At 49.9% G+C, this 15,453-nt stretch overlaps 2 protein-coding genes across 8 annotated transcripts in view; one reads left to right on the plus strand and one right to left on the minus strand.

Moving 5' to 3' along the window:
- Positions 1–2,758: 2,758 nt before the first annotated feature.
- TMEM138 (transmembrane protein 138) lies at positions 2,759–9,104 on the minus strand. Of its 3 annotated transcripts, none has more exons than XM_006730317.3 (5): positions 8,964–9,104; positions 6,838–7,104; positions 5,615–5,786; positions 3,986–4,061; positions 2,759–3,491 (listed from the first exon to the last, which is right to left on the minus strand). In XM_006730317.3, the coding sequence occupies exons 2-5, from the start codon at positions 6,963–6,965 to the stop codon at positions 3,379–3,381; spliced, it is 489 nt and encodes a 162-aa protein (XP_006730380.1). In that variant the 5' UTR covers positions 6,966–7,104; positions 8,964–9,104; the 3' UTR covers positions 2,759–3,378. The 3 variants fall into 3 exon arrangements, with proteins under 3 accessions (XP_006730380.1, XP_081654154.1, XP_081654155.1); XM_081798028.1 differs by lacking the exon at positions 8,964–9,104 and adding an exon at positions 8,371–8,834; XM_081798029.1 differs by lacking the exons at positions 2,759–3,491; positions 3,986–4,061 and adding an exon at positions 4,611–4,999.
- Positions 9,105–9,441: 337 nt separating this feature from the next.
- The window catches only part of CYB561A3 (cytochrome b561 family member A3), an 8,834-nt gene continuing 2,822 nt past the window's right edge, over positions 9,442–15,453 (plus strand). For 2 of the 5 annotated variants that reach the window (XM_006730316.3, XM_031024837.2), the window contains exons 1-4: positions 9,466–11,940; positions 12,996–13,194; positions 13,847–14,055; positions 14,703–14,857. In XM_006730316.3, the coding sequence (XP_006730379.2) occupies positions 11,854–11,940; positions 12,996–13,194; positions 13,847–14,055; positions 14,703–14,857 (650 nt within the window). In that variant the 5' untranslated portion in view covers positions 9,466–11,853. Of the gene's footprint in view, positions 11,941–12,995; positions 13,195–13,846; positions 14,056–14,702; positions 14,858–15,453 lie in introns of all 5 variants that reach the window. The other 3 variants (XM_081798022.1, XM_081798023.1, XM_081798021.1) reach the window with 3 other exon arrangements.

The following is a 15,453-nucleotide window of genomic DNA, read 5'->3' on the forward strand; positions in this document are numbered from 1 at the left end:
TACAAGCAGGGGGAGTGGGAGAGGGAGAAGCAGGCTTCCCACGGAGCAGGGAGCCCGATGTGGGGCTCCATCCCAGGGCCCTGGGATCATGACCTGAGCCGAAGGCAGATGCTTAACGACTGAGCCACCCAGGCGCCCCTCTGGCTGCTTTCACACTATGATGCCGAAGTGGACCACAGGCACGCCTGAGATATGGCAGGTTTGGTTCCAGAATACCACAGTAAAGAAATACCACAATAAAGCGAGTCAAATGAATTTTCTGGTTTCCTAGAGTACATAAAAGTCGTGTTTACACCATACTATAGTCCATTAAGTGTTCACTAGCTTTATGGCTAAAAAAACCCCTACACATATACCTATATATATACCTAATTAAAAATAATTGCTGGGGTGCCTGGGTGGCTCAGTTGGCTGAGTGTCTGACTCTTGGTTTCGGCTCAGGTCATGATCTCAGGGTGGTGGGATCCAGTCTTGTGTTGTGTCGGGCTCCACACTCAGTGGGGAGTTGACTTGAGATCCTCTCTCCCCCTCTCCCTCTGCCCGTTCCCCCTCCTCTCTTTCCCTCTAAAAAAATAAATCCTTAAAAAAATAAAATGAAATAAAAAATAAAAAATTGCTAAAAAATGCTAACCATCATCTGAGCTTTCAGTGAGTTGTAACTTTTGTTTTAAGATTTTATTTATTTGTCAGAGAGAAAGAGCACAAGCAGGGGGAGTGGCAGGCAGAGGGAGAAGCAGGCTCCCCACTGAGCAAGGAGCCCGATGTGGGGCTCGATCCCAGGACCCCGGGATCATGACCTGAGCTGAAGGCAGTCGCTCAACCAACTGAGCCCCCCAAGTGTCCCCAGTCATAATCTTTTTGCTGCAGCTGCTGCACTGTGCACTTGTATGTTATGGAGATGGCTTCTTTTCTTAAACCTCATGAACCAGCCTCCACTAGTTTCGGACTTTTCTTGGGCAGCTTGCTCACCCCTCTCAGCCTTCACAGAACTGAAGAGTTTGGGCCTTGCTATGGGTTAGGCTTGGGCTTATAGGAACGTTGAGGCTGGTTTGATCTTCTATTCAAACTTTCTCCATATCAGCAACAAGGCTGCTTTACTTTGTTTGTGTGAATGCCAGAGCAGCGCTTCTAATTTTTTTTCCTTTGCATTCACAACTTGACTGTTTGGCCCAAGGGGCCTAGCTTTCAGCCCATCTTGGCTTTTGACATGTGTTCCTCAGTAAGCTTAGTCATTTCAGCTTTTGATTTTAAGTGAGAGACATGCAACTCTTCCTTTCACTTGAATATTCAGAGACCATGGTAGGGTTATTCACTGGCCTAAGTTCAATACTGTTGTGTCTCAGGGAAGAGGGAGGCCAGAGGAGAGGAAGAGAGACGGGGGACAGCCAGTCGGTGGAATCACAACAACATGCCGAACATCTATAGCCTAAACTTGCTAACTAACATGGGTGCGCTTCATTGTGCCCCCAATAATTACAATAGCAACATCAAAGATCGCTGATCACAGAGCACCATAACACATATAATCACAATGAAAAAGTCTGAAATGTTGCGGGAATTACCAAAATGTGACACACAGACATGAAGCGAACAAATGCTGTTGAAAAAAATGGTGCCGACAGACTCGCTTAACATGAGTTTGCCACAAACCGTCTATCTGTAAGAAACACGGTACCTGTAAAGCGCAATAAAGCAAGGTATGCTTATGTTGCAACAAAGACCATATGGCCCTCAAAATCTAAAATATTTATTATCTGGAGCTTCATAGAAAAAGTTTGCCAACCCCTGTGCTAAAATGCCTCTGAATGATGAGTTTTACAGAGCAACTTTCTGACATGGTTAGACTGAATTAATGGCCCTCCGTCTATCTGCGCCTTTTACCAGGACACTTTGTAGTGCTTTCCCACCTGGGCTCTGGGCTCAGTCATATGACTTGCTTTGACCAATGGGAGTCCAAGAGACACAATACAAGTAAAGGCTTGAAGTTAAGATTGCACAATGGAGCTCATTCTTCTGCTCCTCTACCACTGTCATGTGAACAGACCCAGGCTAGTCCTCTGGACGATGACTCAGGAGAACCAGGACAGCCCAGTCAGTCCAGCTGAGACCAGCCTAGGTTAGCCAAAAGCCCCAAATCCCAAGATCATCACAGCTGCCTGGCTGACCCACAGATGACCACAGACACATGAGCAAGCCCAGCAGAAATCACCTGAACCAGCCCAATCAGATGAACCCCAAGGCTTAAGAGCCATGTAACTATTTATTGGTACCTGCTACTGAAGTTTGGTGGTGGTCTGTTACACATTATTCTAGCAAAAGAAAGCTGATACCATGGGCATATGAATTTTAAAAATTTCTTTTGCCAAAACAGGCTAAGGAACATTTTTATTCTTCTGAGGGCAGAATAAATTATTCTGTGCTGAATAAAGCATGGAAGTCCAGGTGCATATGGGTGGCTCAGTTGGTTAAGCGTCCAACTCTTGGCTTCGGCTCAGGTCATGATCTCAGGGTCATGAGATCGAGCCCCATGTTGGGCTACCTGCTCAGCGCAGAGTTTGATTGTCCTCCCTCTACTCCTCCCCTGCCCACCTGTCCCCAGGCGCACATGCACACATGCACACATGTTCTCTCTCTCTCTCAGCTAAAATAAATAAATAAAACCCTAAAAAAAAAAGCACAGAAGTCTGGAACTCCAAGGGTTGGGGTGGGGCATCAGATTGCATCTTGAATTTCTACAAAAATAGCTTGTACTCATAACGGCACTCAATAAATATCTTTATTTGTTCTGTGGCTCAAGCTGCCCACTGGGTCAAGTAAATGCCAAGGCCAGGACTTGATATGCCTCTTATCTGCGAAGAGATCTAGCTACACAAACAGACTCTACCACTTACAGAAAAAGAATTCAATTTATTTCCTATTTATAAAATGTAAAAAACACCCACCTTGGGTATAAAATCTAAATGTCTACAGTGTGATCAGTCAGGAGCTCAGAAATGTCACTCTTTGCATCCATTAATTATGTTTGGTGCAAAGAAAGCAGGTGCCAGGAGCCCCTCCTGTACCAGGCTAAGTGACAGCTTCCCAAGGATCAAGCCTCACAGACTTGTGTGAGAAGAAGGACAGAGAGCAGGAAAGGAAAAGGGGGAGAACCGAGGTGGAGGCCGGGGAGGGTTATGTACTGAAGCCTGTATTGGGAAACACTTTAATTTGCAAGAGGGAAGATCTTCCTTCTTGACTGCTGAACACAAGTGGCCTGAGACTGTCCTAGGAAAGTCAAGGTGCTTCCTGTGCATAGGGCCGACGCCCACCCCACAGAGCCACAAACATAGCCTCTGTCAGGAAGGAAAGGCATCCATCCATCAGTGTGACAAGAAGTGGTCACCTTTGGACTTGTGTGAACTCCTTGCGCAGCCATAATGAGTCATGGTAGAAGCGAGGATCGCCCAGTCTCACAGCTGTCCGTTTGTAGAAGTAGCAGTAAAACACCGCTGCTGTGGGCAGTATGCAGGAAAGAAGTGTCAGGGATGCTCCTGAATATCCGTTTCAGGCTAAGAACACAACCTAACGGGGCGCCTGCGTGGCTCAGTCGTTAAGCATCTGCCTTCAGCTCAGGTCGTGATCCCAGGGTCCTGGGATCAAGCCCTGCATCGGGTTCCCTGCTCTACAGGAAGCCTGCTTCTCCCTCTCCCACTCCCCCTGCTTGTGCTCCCTCTCTCGCTGTGTCTCTCTCTGTCAAATAAATAAATAAAAAATCTTAAAAAAAAAAAAAAAGAACACAACCTAACAAGGTGGAGGGGCCCTGCCTCATGATTTCCCAGGGACTCCCTTGCAAGGGCAGCTGGCCATCATCCCTCCTGTTCTTGTCATGGCTGTTCTACTCGTCCCATGCTGGCAGTGATGGACTGGGAAAGCCAGGATCACGGCCCTTAGTTGCCTGAGCCATGGGTGCCACCGAAGGGAGGCCTGAGGTTGCTCTGGTCCTTACCTAGTCTCTGGAATACAAACAGCGTTTGAAGTCCATCTGTCCAGACAAAGCGGTTGGAGTTTTTCCAGCGTAAGTTCTGAAGGAGACATGAGTAGACAGGGGAAGGTTAGTGACCAGATGAGGCCCTAGAATCTCCAACTTGGTTAGCTGCAGAAATGCCGCTTGGTTTCAAATTAGGCTAATCTCACCCTCCTTCTTTCTTCCCACAACCCCAAGGAGTTTTTCAAAGGAGCTTCAAACTCCCTTTTCTTTTTTTTTTTTTTTTTAAAGATTTTATTTATTTATTTGACAGAGAGAGACACAGCAAGAGAGGGAACACAAGCAGGAGGAGTGGGAGAGGGAGAAGCAGGCTCCCCGCAGAGCAGGGAGCCCGAAGCGGGACCCGATCCCAGGACCCTGGGATCATGACCTGAGCCGAAGGCAGTCGCTCAACCGACTGAGCCACCCAGGCGCCCTCAAACTCCCTTTTCTGTACAAAGGAAATATCCTTTTAACCCTGAAGGAGAAAGTTTGAACTAAGCTATTTATTCCCTTTCATTCCATAGCCTTTTTTTTTTTTTTAAGATTTTTATTTATTTATTTGACAGAGAGAGACACAGTGAGAGGGAACACAAGCAGCGGGAGTGGGAGAGGGGAGAAGCAGGCTTCCCGCGGAGCAGGGAGCCCGATGCGGGGCTCGATCCCAGGACCCTGGGATCATGACCTGAGCCGAAGGCAGACGCCTAATGACTGAGCCACCCAGGTGCCCCCATTCCATAGCCTTTTCCAAGGAGAAGTGATACACATTATCTCAGTTCAGTGTGGTCACTGTCTTTCCTTGCAGATCTCAGGCTCAGTTCCTGTCAGATAAAGGCTTAGTGCACTCAGGGTTTAATCAGATTAACAGCTTTATAGTACAAAGTACAAAGCCAGGACCTATTTTGGCCCCAAGAACCAGAGCAGAGACAATCCTCTTCAGGAAGCACTATAGAGACTCTGGCACTGCTACTTCTTCCCCGTGAGCTCTACTTCTCTCTGTGGAATAACAAGGGCGACTTAATGGAAGGTTCAGTCTAAGAAGGTGGCTTTAGTAGAGAAGTGACTAGAGAACCCTGAGGTTTTAATGTGTCCCATCAAAATGAGTATGAGAAACACAGGCAATACCCAAAGAGATGGAACAATTCGTGAAGCAGGAGAATCTGAACCATGAAAACTGGGATCTGCTGTGAGGCCGTGTCAGCACCTTTAGATGAAACTTCTAAATGCAGCACCAAGACACTCTTGGCCTGGCCATTTCCCATGGGACACCAATGTCTAAGAATACCTTGTCCCAACACCCACCTGCCCAAACAGCTAATGATGAAACACAGTCACCTTCCTGTTTTACCAGGACTGTTTTGGGGCAAAGGTGAACAGAATATTCCAGAAGTGTCCCCTGACTCTTGGATAAGGCAGTTCTTTAACACAAAAGGTTGGGCAGAAGCGCCTTATGCAACTTGCCCAAGCCCAGGCGGCACCACATTCATTCACCACCAACACACCTATTTCCTGTCAAGGTTTCTGTGAGATGTAAAAAATTGAGGCTGGATTCCTAGAAAAAAGATACTTCTAGCCCCTTAAGGATTCAGGAACTCAGAGCTCCGCTCTTACCATGACCCAGACATGAAGGGAGATGCTGAGGGCGAAGTATACAGCTGTGAGGATGATGGTCCCTTTGAACTTGTGGAAGAGGAGGTTGACCAAGCCAGCCTGGAAGACGAAGGTGTTGAAGAACATGAGGAAAATGATGATGATGTTGAAGAGGATTGCGATATCCTGGATGCTGCAGACATCAAACAAAACACCACTAAATGGAGGTCTGTGGGACGACCCAAGAGCTGGCCCTAAGTCCTAAGGGACACCATGAAGTCTGGCCTTCCCTGTGCTCTAGGCCCCTGAAACCACCCCCCCCCCCCCGCAACAGTGGCATGGGCTTTGGGTCCCAAATGACATGAGTCTCGAACTCCCTGCTGGCCCCATCAGTGAGGTGCAGCCGACAGACAAAGCTTTCCTGCTCTGGTGCTCTTAACCTTCTAGACACTTGGGAGGAGAAGCTGCTTTCTTCCCTATATCCAGAAAAAGCCAGCCCCGCCTGTCACATAACCTGGGCCTGCCAGACATTTCCACCTAGAAAGATGGCAACACCTTTCCCTTGATCTTTGCACGGCCGGTGTCTTAGGGCCATTCAAGTCTCAGTTCCAATGTCTCCTCTTCTGAAACCCTCCTTTAACCCCACTGCCTCAAGGAGCCCTCCCCTCTCCGCCCCATCCGCTTTCCATCCACTGTACATTTGTTACTATTCAAAATTATCTTTAAAAAAATGTATTCATTGTCTTTTTCCACTTGAGTGGAAATCCTGTGAGAGCAGGAAATTGTCAGCTTTACTACTGTACTGAGAACACTGTCTGGCAGGCCAATGAACACTTGTTGAATGAAGGAAGACAGTGTCGAAGACTGATTTTCTGTTAATAACTTGCCTTGTGGAGTCTATAAATCATTGTGGAAGAAAAATGTCAACAGCTTCCATCCCATATACATAACAGATATGACTGCCCTTTGAGCTCACCATTCTGTAATCCTCTTTCATGGCAATGTAAGACAATACTTCTACTCACAGATGGAGAAAATAACCCTCTGACTGCTCCCTGGATCCCAGACCCTTATTAGAAGCATATAAATACAGAATCTGTGACATGTCTGTGGAGTACCCAAGATACATGAAATTTTATTTTCCCTAAAATTTCTCTATTAATAACTTTAAAATGCTAAATCACAATTGCCAGGGCTTTCAAATTGTTTGGGTTCAGCTGTCCAGTCCTACCCACTGAACTCACATGAAGAGCACCAGCTGGATGACAGGAGCCATCCGGAGTAGCTCCGAGAAGGAATTGACAAAGAGGTCATAGGACAGCAGCAGGAACTGCAGGGAGAGCACCAGGCTATAGTTACTGGTCTGGAGCATCTTCCTTCTGCTTTATTGGGCCCCCCAGGGGCACATTCCACAGTTCCCCAGAAGACAGCTCTGGGCTTTCTTCCCACCACTGAGGGAGAAGCACTAGTTCCTCAAATCGGAGCTGTTTTCCTTGCGCTAAGACAAGGGCCTGTCAAGGCAAAAAGGAAAAAAAAAAAAAGAGAGAGAGAGAGAGAGAGGTGGTTAGAAATTCATTAGTACAGTAAATATTTACTGAGGACCTACTACATGCCAGGCCCCATTCTAGCTGCTTAGGATACATCAATGACCAAAACCACTACCACCTCCCAAAAAACCCAACTAGTCATTCCTAGGGACCTTCATCCTCAAACTTCCTGCATGCCTGGAAACTTCTAAATGCAGAGCTCTTTTTTCTTTAAGTTTTAATTTATTCATTTTAAGTAATCTCTATACCCAACGTGGGGCTTGAACTCATGACCCTGAGACCAAGAGTCACATGCTCCTCCAACTGAGCCAGCCAGGCGCCCCAACGCAGAGCTCTTTCCACTTTTGAGTTCAAAGGAATCTAGGAGCACTACAAAGAGTGACTGTGTAGTCGTGTAGTTAATACTAATTCTAATACTAATTGCAGCAGCAAACCTTTATATAATCGCTTACAGTATGCCAGGGACTATTCCTTTTTTTTTTTTTAAGTAATCTCTACACCCAACATGGGGCTCAAACTCATGACACTGATCCCCAATATCAAGTCACATGTTCCACGGACTGAGCCAGCCAGGCACCCCTGCCAGGGACTATTCTAAGCACTAAAATTCTGTAACTCTCACAATAACCCCATGAAGTAGAAGACACACTATTATTACTCTACCATTACACAGATAGGACAACTGAGGCTTGGAGAGATAAAATAATTTGTCCTAGGTCACACTGCTAGTAGCAGTGGCAGAACTGGGATTGGGATTCAGGCAGCCTGGGTCCAGAGTCTGTGCTTTTAACCAATGCCCAAAGCTGCCTCTCATATAACAGACAGGCTGATATGTACTTGGTGGGAAAGACGTTGGCGCAGAAGTGGGAAGTGGTGCAGGCAGCGCAGAGGAAATGATGCTCTCCTGCAAAACTCTATGTTTAAGGGGGTGGCAACACAGCGGCACCAGATAAGGGGGGCTGGGCCTTTACTTTCATATATTCCAAGGCCCAGAAAGTGCTCTGCAGGTGTCCTGTGACCCCTCCAGCTGGGTCAAATCTATAAACAAATTTCCAATGCTCTGAGGTGTTAAGAGGATGAGATTAAATTAACGTCTGCAAAATGTTTTACAATTTACAAGCTTCTTTTATACTTAATCCTACACCCATCTTGAGAAGCAGCCGTTTGTATGAATATAATGCCCGTATCACACAGAGGCTCTGAGAGGTTAAGGAACCGCATCCACCTCACCTGGTGGAGAAGTCCCACCTTAGTGGCTGCGTGATGGCACTTTCTCTGAGCGGAGAGCTATCACCTACTACCAGCACCATGATACACTTGGCGACCAGGACAATTTCCTTTAATCCTCGCAACTACTCTGCAAGGTGGGAAAGAATGAGCCCCCCGTTATACAGGCAAGAACACAGGGTCAGAGTTCAGGTCGTGCCTCCGGGTCGCAGGGGAGCAGAGCCTGGCTTCACAGCGGGGGGATGACACCAAAGCCCGCGCTCTAAACCACGACTTCACGGGCCACCGCGGCGGGCTGTCGTGAGGATCCGTGACAGAGACCCGCCCGCCGCCAACTCTAAGGGAAGGAGGCCCATCGCCTCCGCTTTAGGGAGGCAGAGATTCGCGAGGTAACGGAGCCGTCTTCGGTCTGTCCAACGCTCCCTGCCGCGTTCCCTTTGTCCCCAGGGCAGCTTTCCTCCCAGTCCTTCCCAATCCACCTCAAAATGCGGCTGCCTTGGCAAAAAAAAAACCCCAAAACCAAAAAAAACCACCCGAAACAGTAACAACACAAATTCCGACTCTGGTCACCTCACCCACTCCTCAAGCACTCTCACCTCAAAGACCCAACGTCGGTTGTCATGGGGACGCCGTCCTGGCTTCCGGAAACCGGTTTTAAATCCCGGAAGTAGATGGCGGACGCGGGCTCCGTCTGTACCGTGTTACCCGCCGGTCCTCAGCTTTCGCTCCGCGCTCTGTGGCCAGCCCGGCTGCCATATTTGGCCACCGCTTTCCTGGGCCCGCTCCTCTCCTGCCCTCCCGGCGTCGCCGCGTCCAGCTGCCGACCTTCCCAGCCGCTGCCTGCGGCCTTGCGGAGGGCCGGTCCCCGGCGAGAGGCTTCGCGTCCGCCCGAACACGAGTTGGGGGTGAGGGACCGGGCCGAGCCGTTAGCGGCGCTCCCTGGGAAAGAAACGCCCGCGAAGGAACTGGAGTTGGGAGTCTGCAACCTCGGACTTCATTTCCCAGGCGGCCGCGCGCGCGCCCGGAAGTGCTGTGAGCCTATAAGGGACGGAGGCGGCTCGGTTCACTGGCCCTGGGGCTGCGGTGCGGGCTGCGTGGTCGCTTGCCTCCCAGAGAGTCCGTGATTCCATCCGCCTGGAGTCCTGGTAGCTGTCGCGCCGGGTGGCGAGAGGCGGGTCTCGGAGACCCCTGCGACCCACTGTGGTTCGGGGGTGAGAAAGCTCGGATGGGGAGTTCAGGGATCTGGGTTCGAGTGCTGGCTGGCTCCGCTGCTACCTCTCCGCGCTGTCGCTACCCTTCACTCGGCCTCAGCTTTCTCCTGTAGGAAATGGACGCTGTGGTCCGCGCCCTTCCTCCTACAGGTGTGGTGGTCCAGGCACGAAAGCGCTTCGGAAGTCGCAGTCAGCAGGCGGAGCCCCTGCCCTAATTGTCACCGAAGGTTAGCTAGGACCGACAGCCCTTCGTCCCCGCAGAAGAGTCGGGGATCGGGCTCCGGGTTCCTGGAACGGTTCTCCGGACACCTGAGCCCGACCGGGGCAGTCTGGAAGGGCGGGTCTGTAATCACTGTGGCGCTAAGCAGCGCCTTGCCTGTCTACCTCCCGACTGGAACTTAGGGGTCCTCACTCCTGAGCCCTGACTTTACAGAAGCCACGTTTGGACGTGAGGAGTCCTTGGAGCTGAGGGAAGCGAACCCGGGTTCCTGTACCAGCTCTGCCACTCAGCGTGGCCAAGTCGCTTTCCTTCTTTGGGTTCCAATGATTTTGATCTGTAAGAGAAGAGTGTAGGACTTGAACCTGAACTCTGATTCTCAGGATTTCCAAAATCCCCACCATTCATCCTGGAAGCCGGGCAACCAATTGACTTTCTGTTCCTTCATCTATTAGTAGTTCTAAATTATAAAAGTAATATTATAAGAGTTTGGAATAGAGCCTTTTCCTAAGATCAAGGGCTGAATGGAAGCTTACCCATTTCTTACACGGGGGCCTGATCTCTTTTACTGCAGCCAGGGAGAATCGTTTTTTGTCAAGGGACTGAGGAGAGTATTAGGTTGGAGAGTACATTTCTTAGATCATGGTGGATAGAGTAAGACACACCGCCTGCATGGTTTTTGCATTTTTAAAAGATTAACAGAAATGAAAAGGATAATATTTTCTGATTTGTACAAATGATCTGAACCTGAAGTTTCAGTGTCCATAAATAAAGTTTTTTGGGAACATGGCTGTGTTCGTTTGTGAAGGTACTGTCTATGACTGCTTTTGCGCTACATCAGAAGAGTTGATGACAGAGTTGGGAGAGAGACTATGGCCTGCAAAGCCTAAAATATTTTCCATTCCGGCCCTTATAGAAGGGCATGATGACTTCTGCCTTAGCATGGGGCTCTACAAAGTGCGGGCGGAATCAAAGACCCAACAATGGTGAACACATCCTGAAATCATAGCACAACCTACTTTCTTGGAATAAATGATAGAATATTCTCGGTGTTAGGGTTGCAATTTCACTGCATTCTTCTTTTTTCTTCTGCACTTTGCATAGAGGTAGGGTCATCTGTGTACTGTGAGCAGTATAACATCACAGCCGGTTGTCAGAAAAGTGTCCCCATCGTGAACTCTAAGTCTGTCCCAGAGCAGTAATCCAGGACCTCTTTGAGAAGGGTGGACACAGCCCTTTTGGATGATACTTACTTTTGTTTTTTCTTCTCCAAAGGAAAAGGAAGTCATGAAAGATAATTGTCTGGTGGATGGAGCCTGCTGACCAAGTGCTTCATGCCGACTTCACCGGGGGGGTGACTGAACATCTGGTGACCTGAAACTTTCTCTGCTCTTCCGGGGCCTATGGGGACACCTCTGAGGCTGGGTGGCAAATCTCTGAGCTTAGTAGTTGAGTCATGAAACTTCTAGGAAGATGGTGGCATTATTTTCCCCCGGCCTTATGGAAGCTTGTTTTTCCCCCAGCCCCTCGGATCTTCCTTCCCCAGTGATTACTGCCAACTCGGGTCACATTGTGAGAGTTCAGTGTCTGTTTCTGGTTAGGTGGACACAAGCCGTGGAGAGAATTGGGACGGCCTAGTATCAGGGCCACCGAGAGGCCTGGGCTGCCATGAAGGCCACGAGCTTCAGGCTGTAGTTTGTAGGTAGGATGAACTGCTGTGACAACACCAAGAAAAGGAGAATACTTTGCTCTCACAACGTCCTTACGGACATTTTCTCACTTGCCCTTTCGACAACCTGTGGTCAAGGAAAAAACAGGAGCCTTGGAGCCAAACAGACAAGGCTTTGAAACTTCCTGAAACTTATTGGGTCCTAATGCTGGTATTTAATCTTCCTGAGCCTTGGTTTCCTCGTCTATAAGATGGGGATGATAACTGCTCACGGGAGCAAATGGGATCATAATGTTCATGGGTTCTAGTGGGGTGTCTCCTCATAGCTGCTCTTTAGTATATTCTTATTACCATGCCTTTCTTTCAGATGAGATGACCGAGTCCTACAAATGCTAAATGATTTGCTCAAGGTGCCCCACTTCATAAGAATTGGAGCCTCGGCCACCACTCTTGTCAGCTTGTCACTAAGTCTAAAGGTGAGGAATCAAGTGTTTTATCGCCATGGGAGTTCTCGGCTGTTTCAGGGACTTCTTTTCTCTCTGTTAGCTGGTTCAGATTGAGGGATCTCAACTGCAGGATGCCACAGTGTCCCCTCCTTGGTGTGAGTCCGCGGGACAGGGTGACAGCCTTGAGAGTTGGGCCCGTGCTGCCTACACGCCCCCTGAAAGCAGAGGTGGTCCCGTGGCTTTGTGTGCCTGCCAGCCCTCACGCGTCCAGCTGCCTGGTTTGTAAGACCAGCTGCTCAGGGCCCTAGACATTTGTCTGAAACCAAGTTGGTTTCTGAGTTTATCAAGGACATGGAGAAATCTCAAAATAAACTCTCGCTTTCTAGACCATGAGTTCTTGCTTCCTCTTTTCTCTTCTGAACTTTCCTCAGAGGAAGAGAAAGCAGAAGTCTCAGGCCTAGAGACATCTGAGGGCTGCTGTCCAATTCAAGGTGTGGAGTGTGGGGACCCCAGAACAAAGGTCTGATCTTACTTCCTCAATGGGAGGATTAGCCACACAGAGTTCACCGTCTGGCGAAGAACTTTCCTGTAGAAGTGGGAGATCATAGGACTTCCTCTCAGCTGGCCTAATAGTGTGTTGGCTCCTTGCAGATGATAATTTTGCCTCCTTCTGGTAGAACTGAGGGCCTAGGCATTTGTGTGATCTAGCCTGGATTTGGATTCCTGTCCCTTTTTTGTGGGGTATGGTGGGGTGGATTCTTTACCTTTTGGTTCTATGAAGGGAGGCTAATCCCAGGGCTTTGGGCCGAGAGCCTTGATGTCCAGCCCCTCTCCAGAGCCGGCCCCAGCACTGTGTGCTGCCAGGTACTGGGGTGGGGCCATCCTTAGTGTCCACAATCAGAGATCAGGCCTACCCAGCGCTCCAGGTCTCATGGGGCGGTGCCCAGGCTGGTGGCAGGAGAACTAAATTGAAGAGTGTCCACCCTTCCAGCAAGAGCGAGCTCGGTGTTACTCCTGTAGCAGGTAGGTGGGGTGCACTCAAGCCCGCAGAGCCAGCAGGGACGTGTGACTTCTGCTTCTTCCAGGAGCGCCTGCTCAGAATGGCTGTGGGATGGTTCTACTTGTCCTTCTACGCACTGTGTTTCCTGGGCTTGATGTGCATCATCCTCACCATCTGTTGGATGCAGCTATGGCATGGTGGCTTTGCCTGGGATGGCACCATTCTCATGTTCAACTATCACCCAGTGCTCATGGTTGTGGGCTTAGTGGTACTCTACAGTGCTGGTGAGTACGCGGTCATGGCAGACATACCATCAACCCAGAGCTGGCTGGGGCAGAGCTCTGCCTCCCCGGGGCTGGCCTTTGTCACTGTTGGGTTTGGGGCTCTGGGAGTGGGGTAGGTCGGGCTGTCTCTGGGCCCAGGTGTCATTTGCAGGAAGAAGTAGTGAGAATGGGGGCGTCTGAGGAGGGTAGCTTTACAGATACTCTAGGGCAGGGATTGACAGACTTTGTCTGTAAAAGGCCAGATGGCAAAGGCTTTACAGGCCATATGACCTGTGTTGCAACTGCTCATCTCTGTTATTGTATTGTGAGTAGCCATAGATAACCCCAGAACATGTTCGTGGCTGTGTTCCAATAAAACTTTGCTTACAAAAACATGTGGCAGGCTGGATTTGGCCCGTGAGCTGTAGTTTGCCAACTTCTGCTTTAGGGAGCAGGAGATTGAAGCCTCTCATGCCCTAGTCAGGTCCTTCCACGAGGAAGCTGCTTACTCCCACCAGACCCATCTTTGCCCCATGCATTCAGAGCTGGGCTTCGGGGCCCAGGGGAGCCTCATTTCCCCGCTTGTAAAATGGAAACGATGATAACGTCGAGCACAGTAGTGTGGGGGAGTACGAGGGGAAGAGGCCGGGCCCTGGGATGTTCTCTTCTGCAGCCTCGCTGGTGTACCGCCTGCCGCGGTCCTGGGTGGGGCCCAAGCTGCCATGGAAGATTGGCCACGCGGCCCTGCACCTGCTGGCCTTCATCCTGACCGTGCTGGGGATGGTCGCCGTCTTTCAGTTCCACCACCACTCCAAGGTCGCCAAACTCTACTCCCTGCACAGCTGGCTGGGCATTGTCACTGTCTTCCTTTTTGCCTGCCAGGTGCGTGCTCTCGCTTGGGTTCCTGCTGCCGGCTGGCGGCCGTGGGCTCTGGTTGGGGCTTCCCTTGCACCCACACCACACACTCCCTCTGCTCACCGCCTGGAGACGGCCCCCGTAGGGCACACCCCATAGCGTCGGCAGCTTAAATGGTCGTAGGAGACTGCCGGTTCCCACACTCGTCTGTTCCTTCTCTTACCTGTCACGCTGCCCCTCTGTCGTCCTGGAGCACGCTGAGCTGACTCGATCACAGCACACGCCACGCCGACTCTAGGTCATCTTTTCCACCTTCCCCATTCCCACCTTTCTTTGAACCAGAAGCATTTCTGAAAGTGGTTTCCGCATTCTGAGGTCAGCCCCGTACAAGTGAGGAGTTTTATGGGCCAGGACTGGAAGGAAGCAGAGACATACAAGGATGGCTGGGCTTTCAGGAGACTGGGCTTGTAGCTAAGCATTTCATGGAACATTCTGGTTTGGCTAAGAAAGCGACCATAGTGCGGAAGCTAGGGGTGGCACCTGGTGGGAGGTGTGAGCTGGGAAAGAAGGGTGAGGGACCATTGCAGGGTAGGAAGTCCCGGTGGAGCAGGATGGCCTGCTGCACCTCTGGGCCCAGCACAGGGCAGTCAGGTCCTTCCTCCCTGTGTCCACAGTGGTTCCTGGGCTTTGCCGTCTTCCTGCTGCCCTGGGCATCCGTGTGGCTGCGCAGCCTCCTTAAACCCATCCACCTCTTCTTTGGCGTCATCATCCTCTCTCTGTCCATCGCGTCTGTCATTTCCGGCATTAATGAGAAGCTTTTCTTCAGTTTGTGAGTGGGATGGGGCCCCCAACTCTGACATGGAGGGGAAGGCATAGGGTCTTCAAAAGATGTACCCTGTGATCATAGGACTTAGCCAAGGGAGGGGAGCCTTTGGGGTTGGGATTGTTCCTGATCTGGAAGGTCCTGGAGTCTTTAGGTTGAGATTGGTAAATTGGTCAGCAAACATTTATCTACCATCAAACTGACTTCGTACCTACTGTGTGTCAGAAACTCTTCTAAGCACCTTAAATTTAATCCTTTAATCATTTTACAACATAGATACTGTTGTCATTGCCATTGCCATTTACAAATAAGGGAACTGAGGCACAGAGAGGTTAACTAACTTACCTAAGGGCACACAGCCAGTAAGCGGCAGAGCTGGGGTTTGGGTTAAGATTACAGCCTGCAGGGCGCCTGGGTGGCTCAGTTGGTTAAGCGACTGCTTTCGGCTCAGGTCATGATCCTGGAGTCCCGGGATCGAGTCCCGCATCGGGCTCCCTGCTCAGCAGGGAGCCTGCTTCTCCCTCTGACCCTCACCCCTCTCATGTGCTCTCTCTCTCTCATTCTCTCTGTCTCAAATAAATAAATAAAATCTTTAAAAAAAA

This window comes from Leptonychotes weddellii, chromosome 11, assembly GCF_054177405.1.
Source record: "Leptonychotes weddellii isolate Sample4059 chromosome 11, ASM5417740v2, whole genome shotgun sequence".
Lineage (NCBI taxonomy): Eukaryota > Metazoa > Chordata > Mammalia > Carnivora > Phocidae > Leptonychotes > Leptonychotes weddellii.

Excerpts from the sequence above, each read along its gene's own strand:
- TMEM138 (XM_006730317.3), bottom strand. The coding sequence starts at position 6,965 with ATGCTCCAGACCAGTAACTATAGCCTGGTGCTCTCCCTGCAGTTCCTG. Across the intron at positions 5,787-6,837 it reads ATCCAGCTGGTGCTCTTCAT|CATCCAGGATATCGCAATCC; the intron begins GTGAGTTCAGTG and ends TGATGTCTGCAG. Across the intron at positions 3,492-3,985 it reads GTTTGTATTCCAGAGACTAG|CAGCGGTGTTTTACTGCTAC; the intron begins GTAAGGACCAGA and ends TACTGCCCACAG.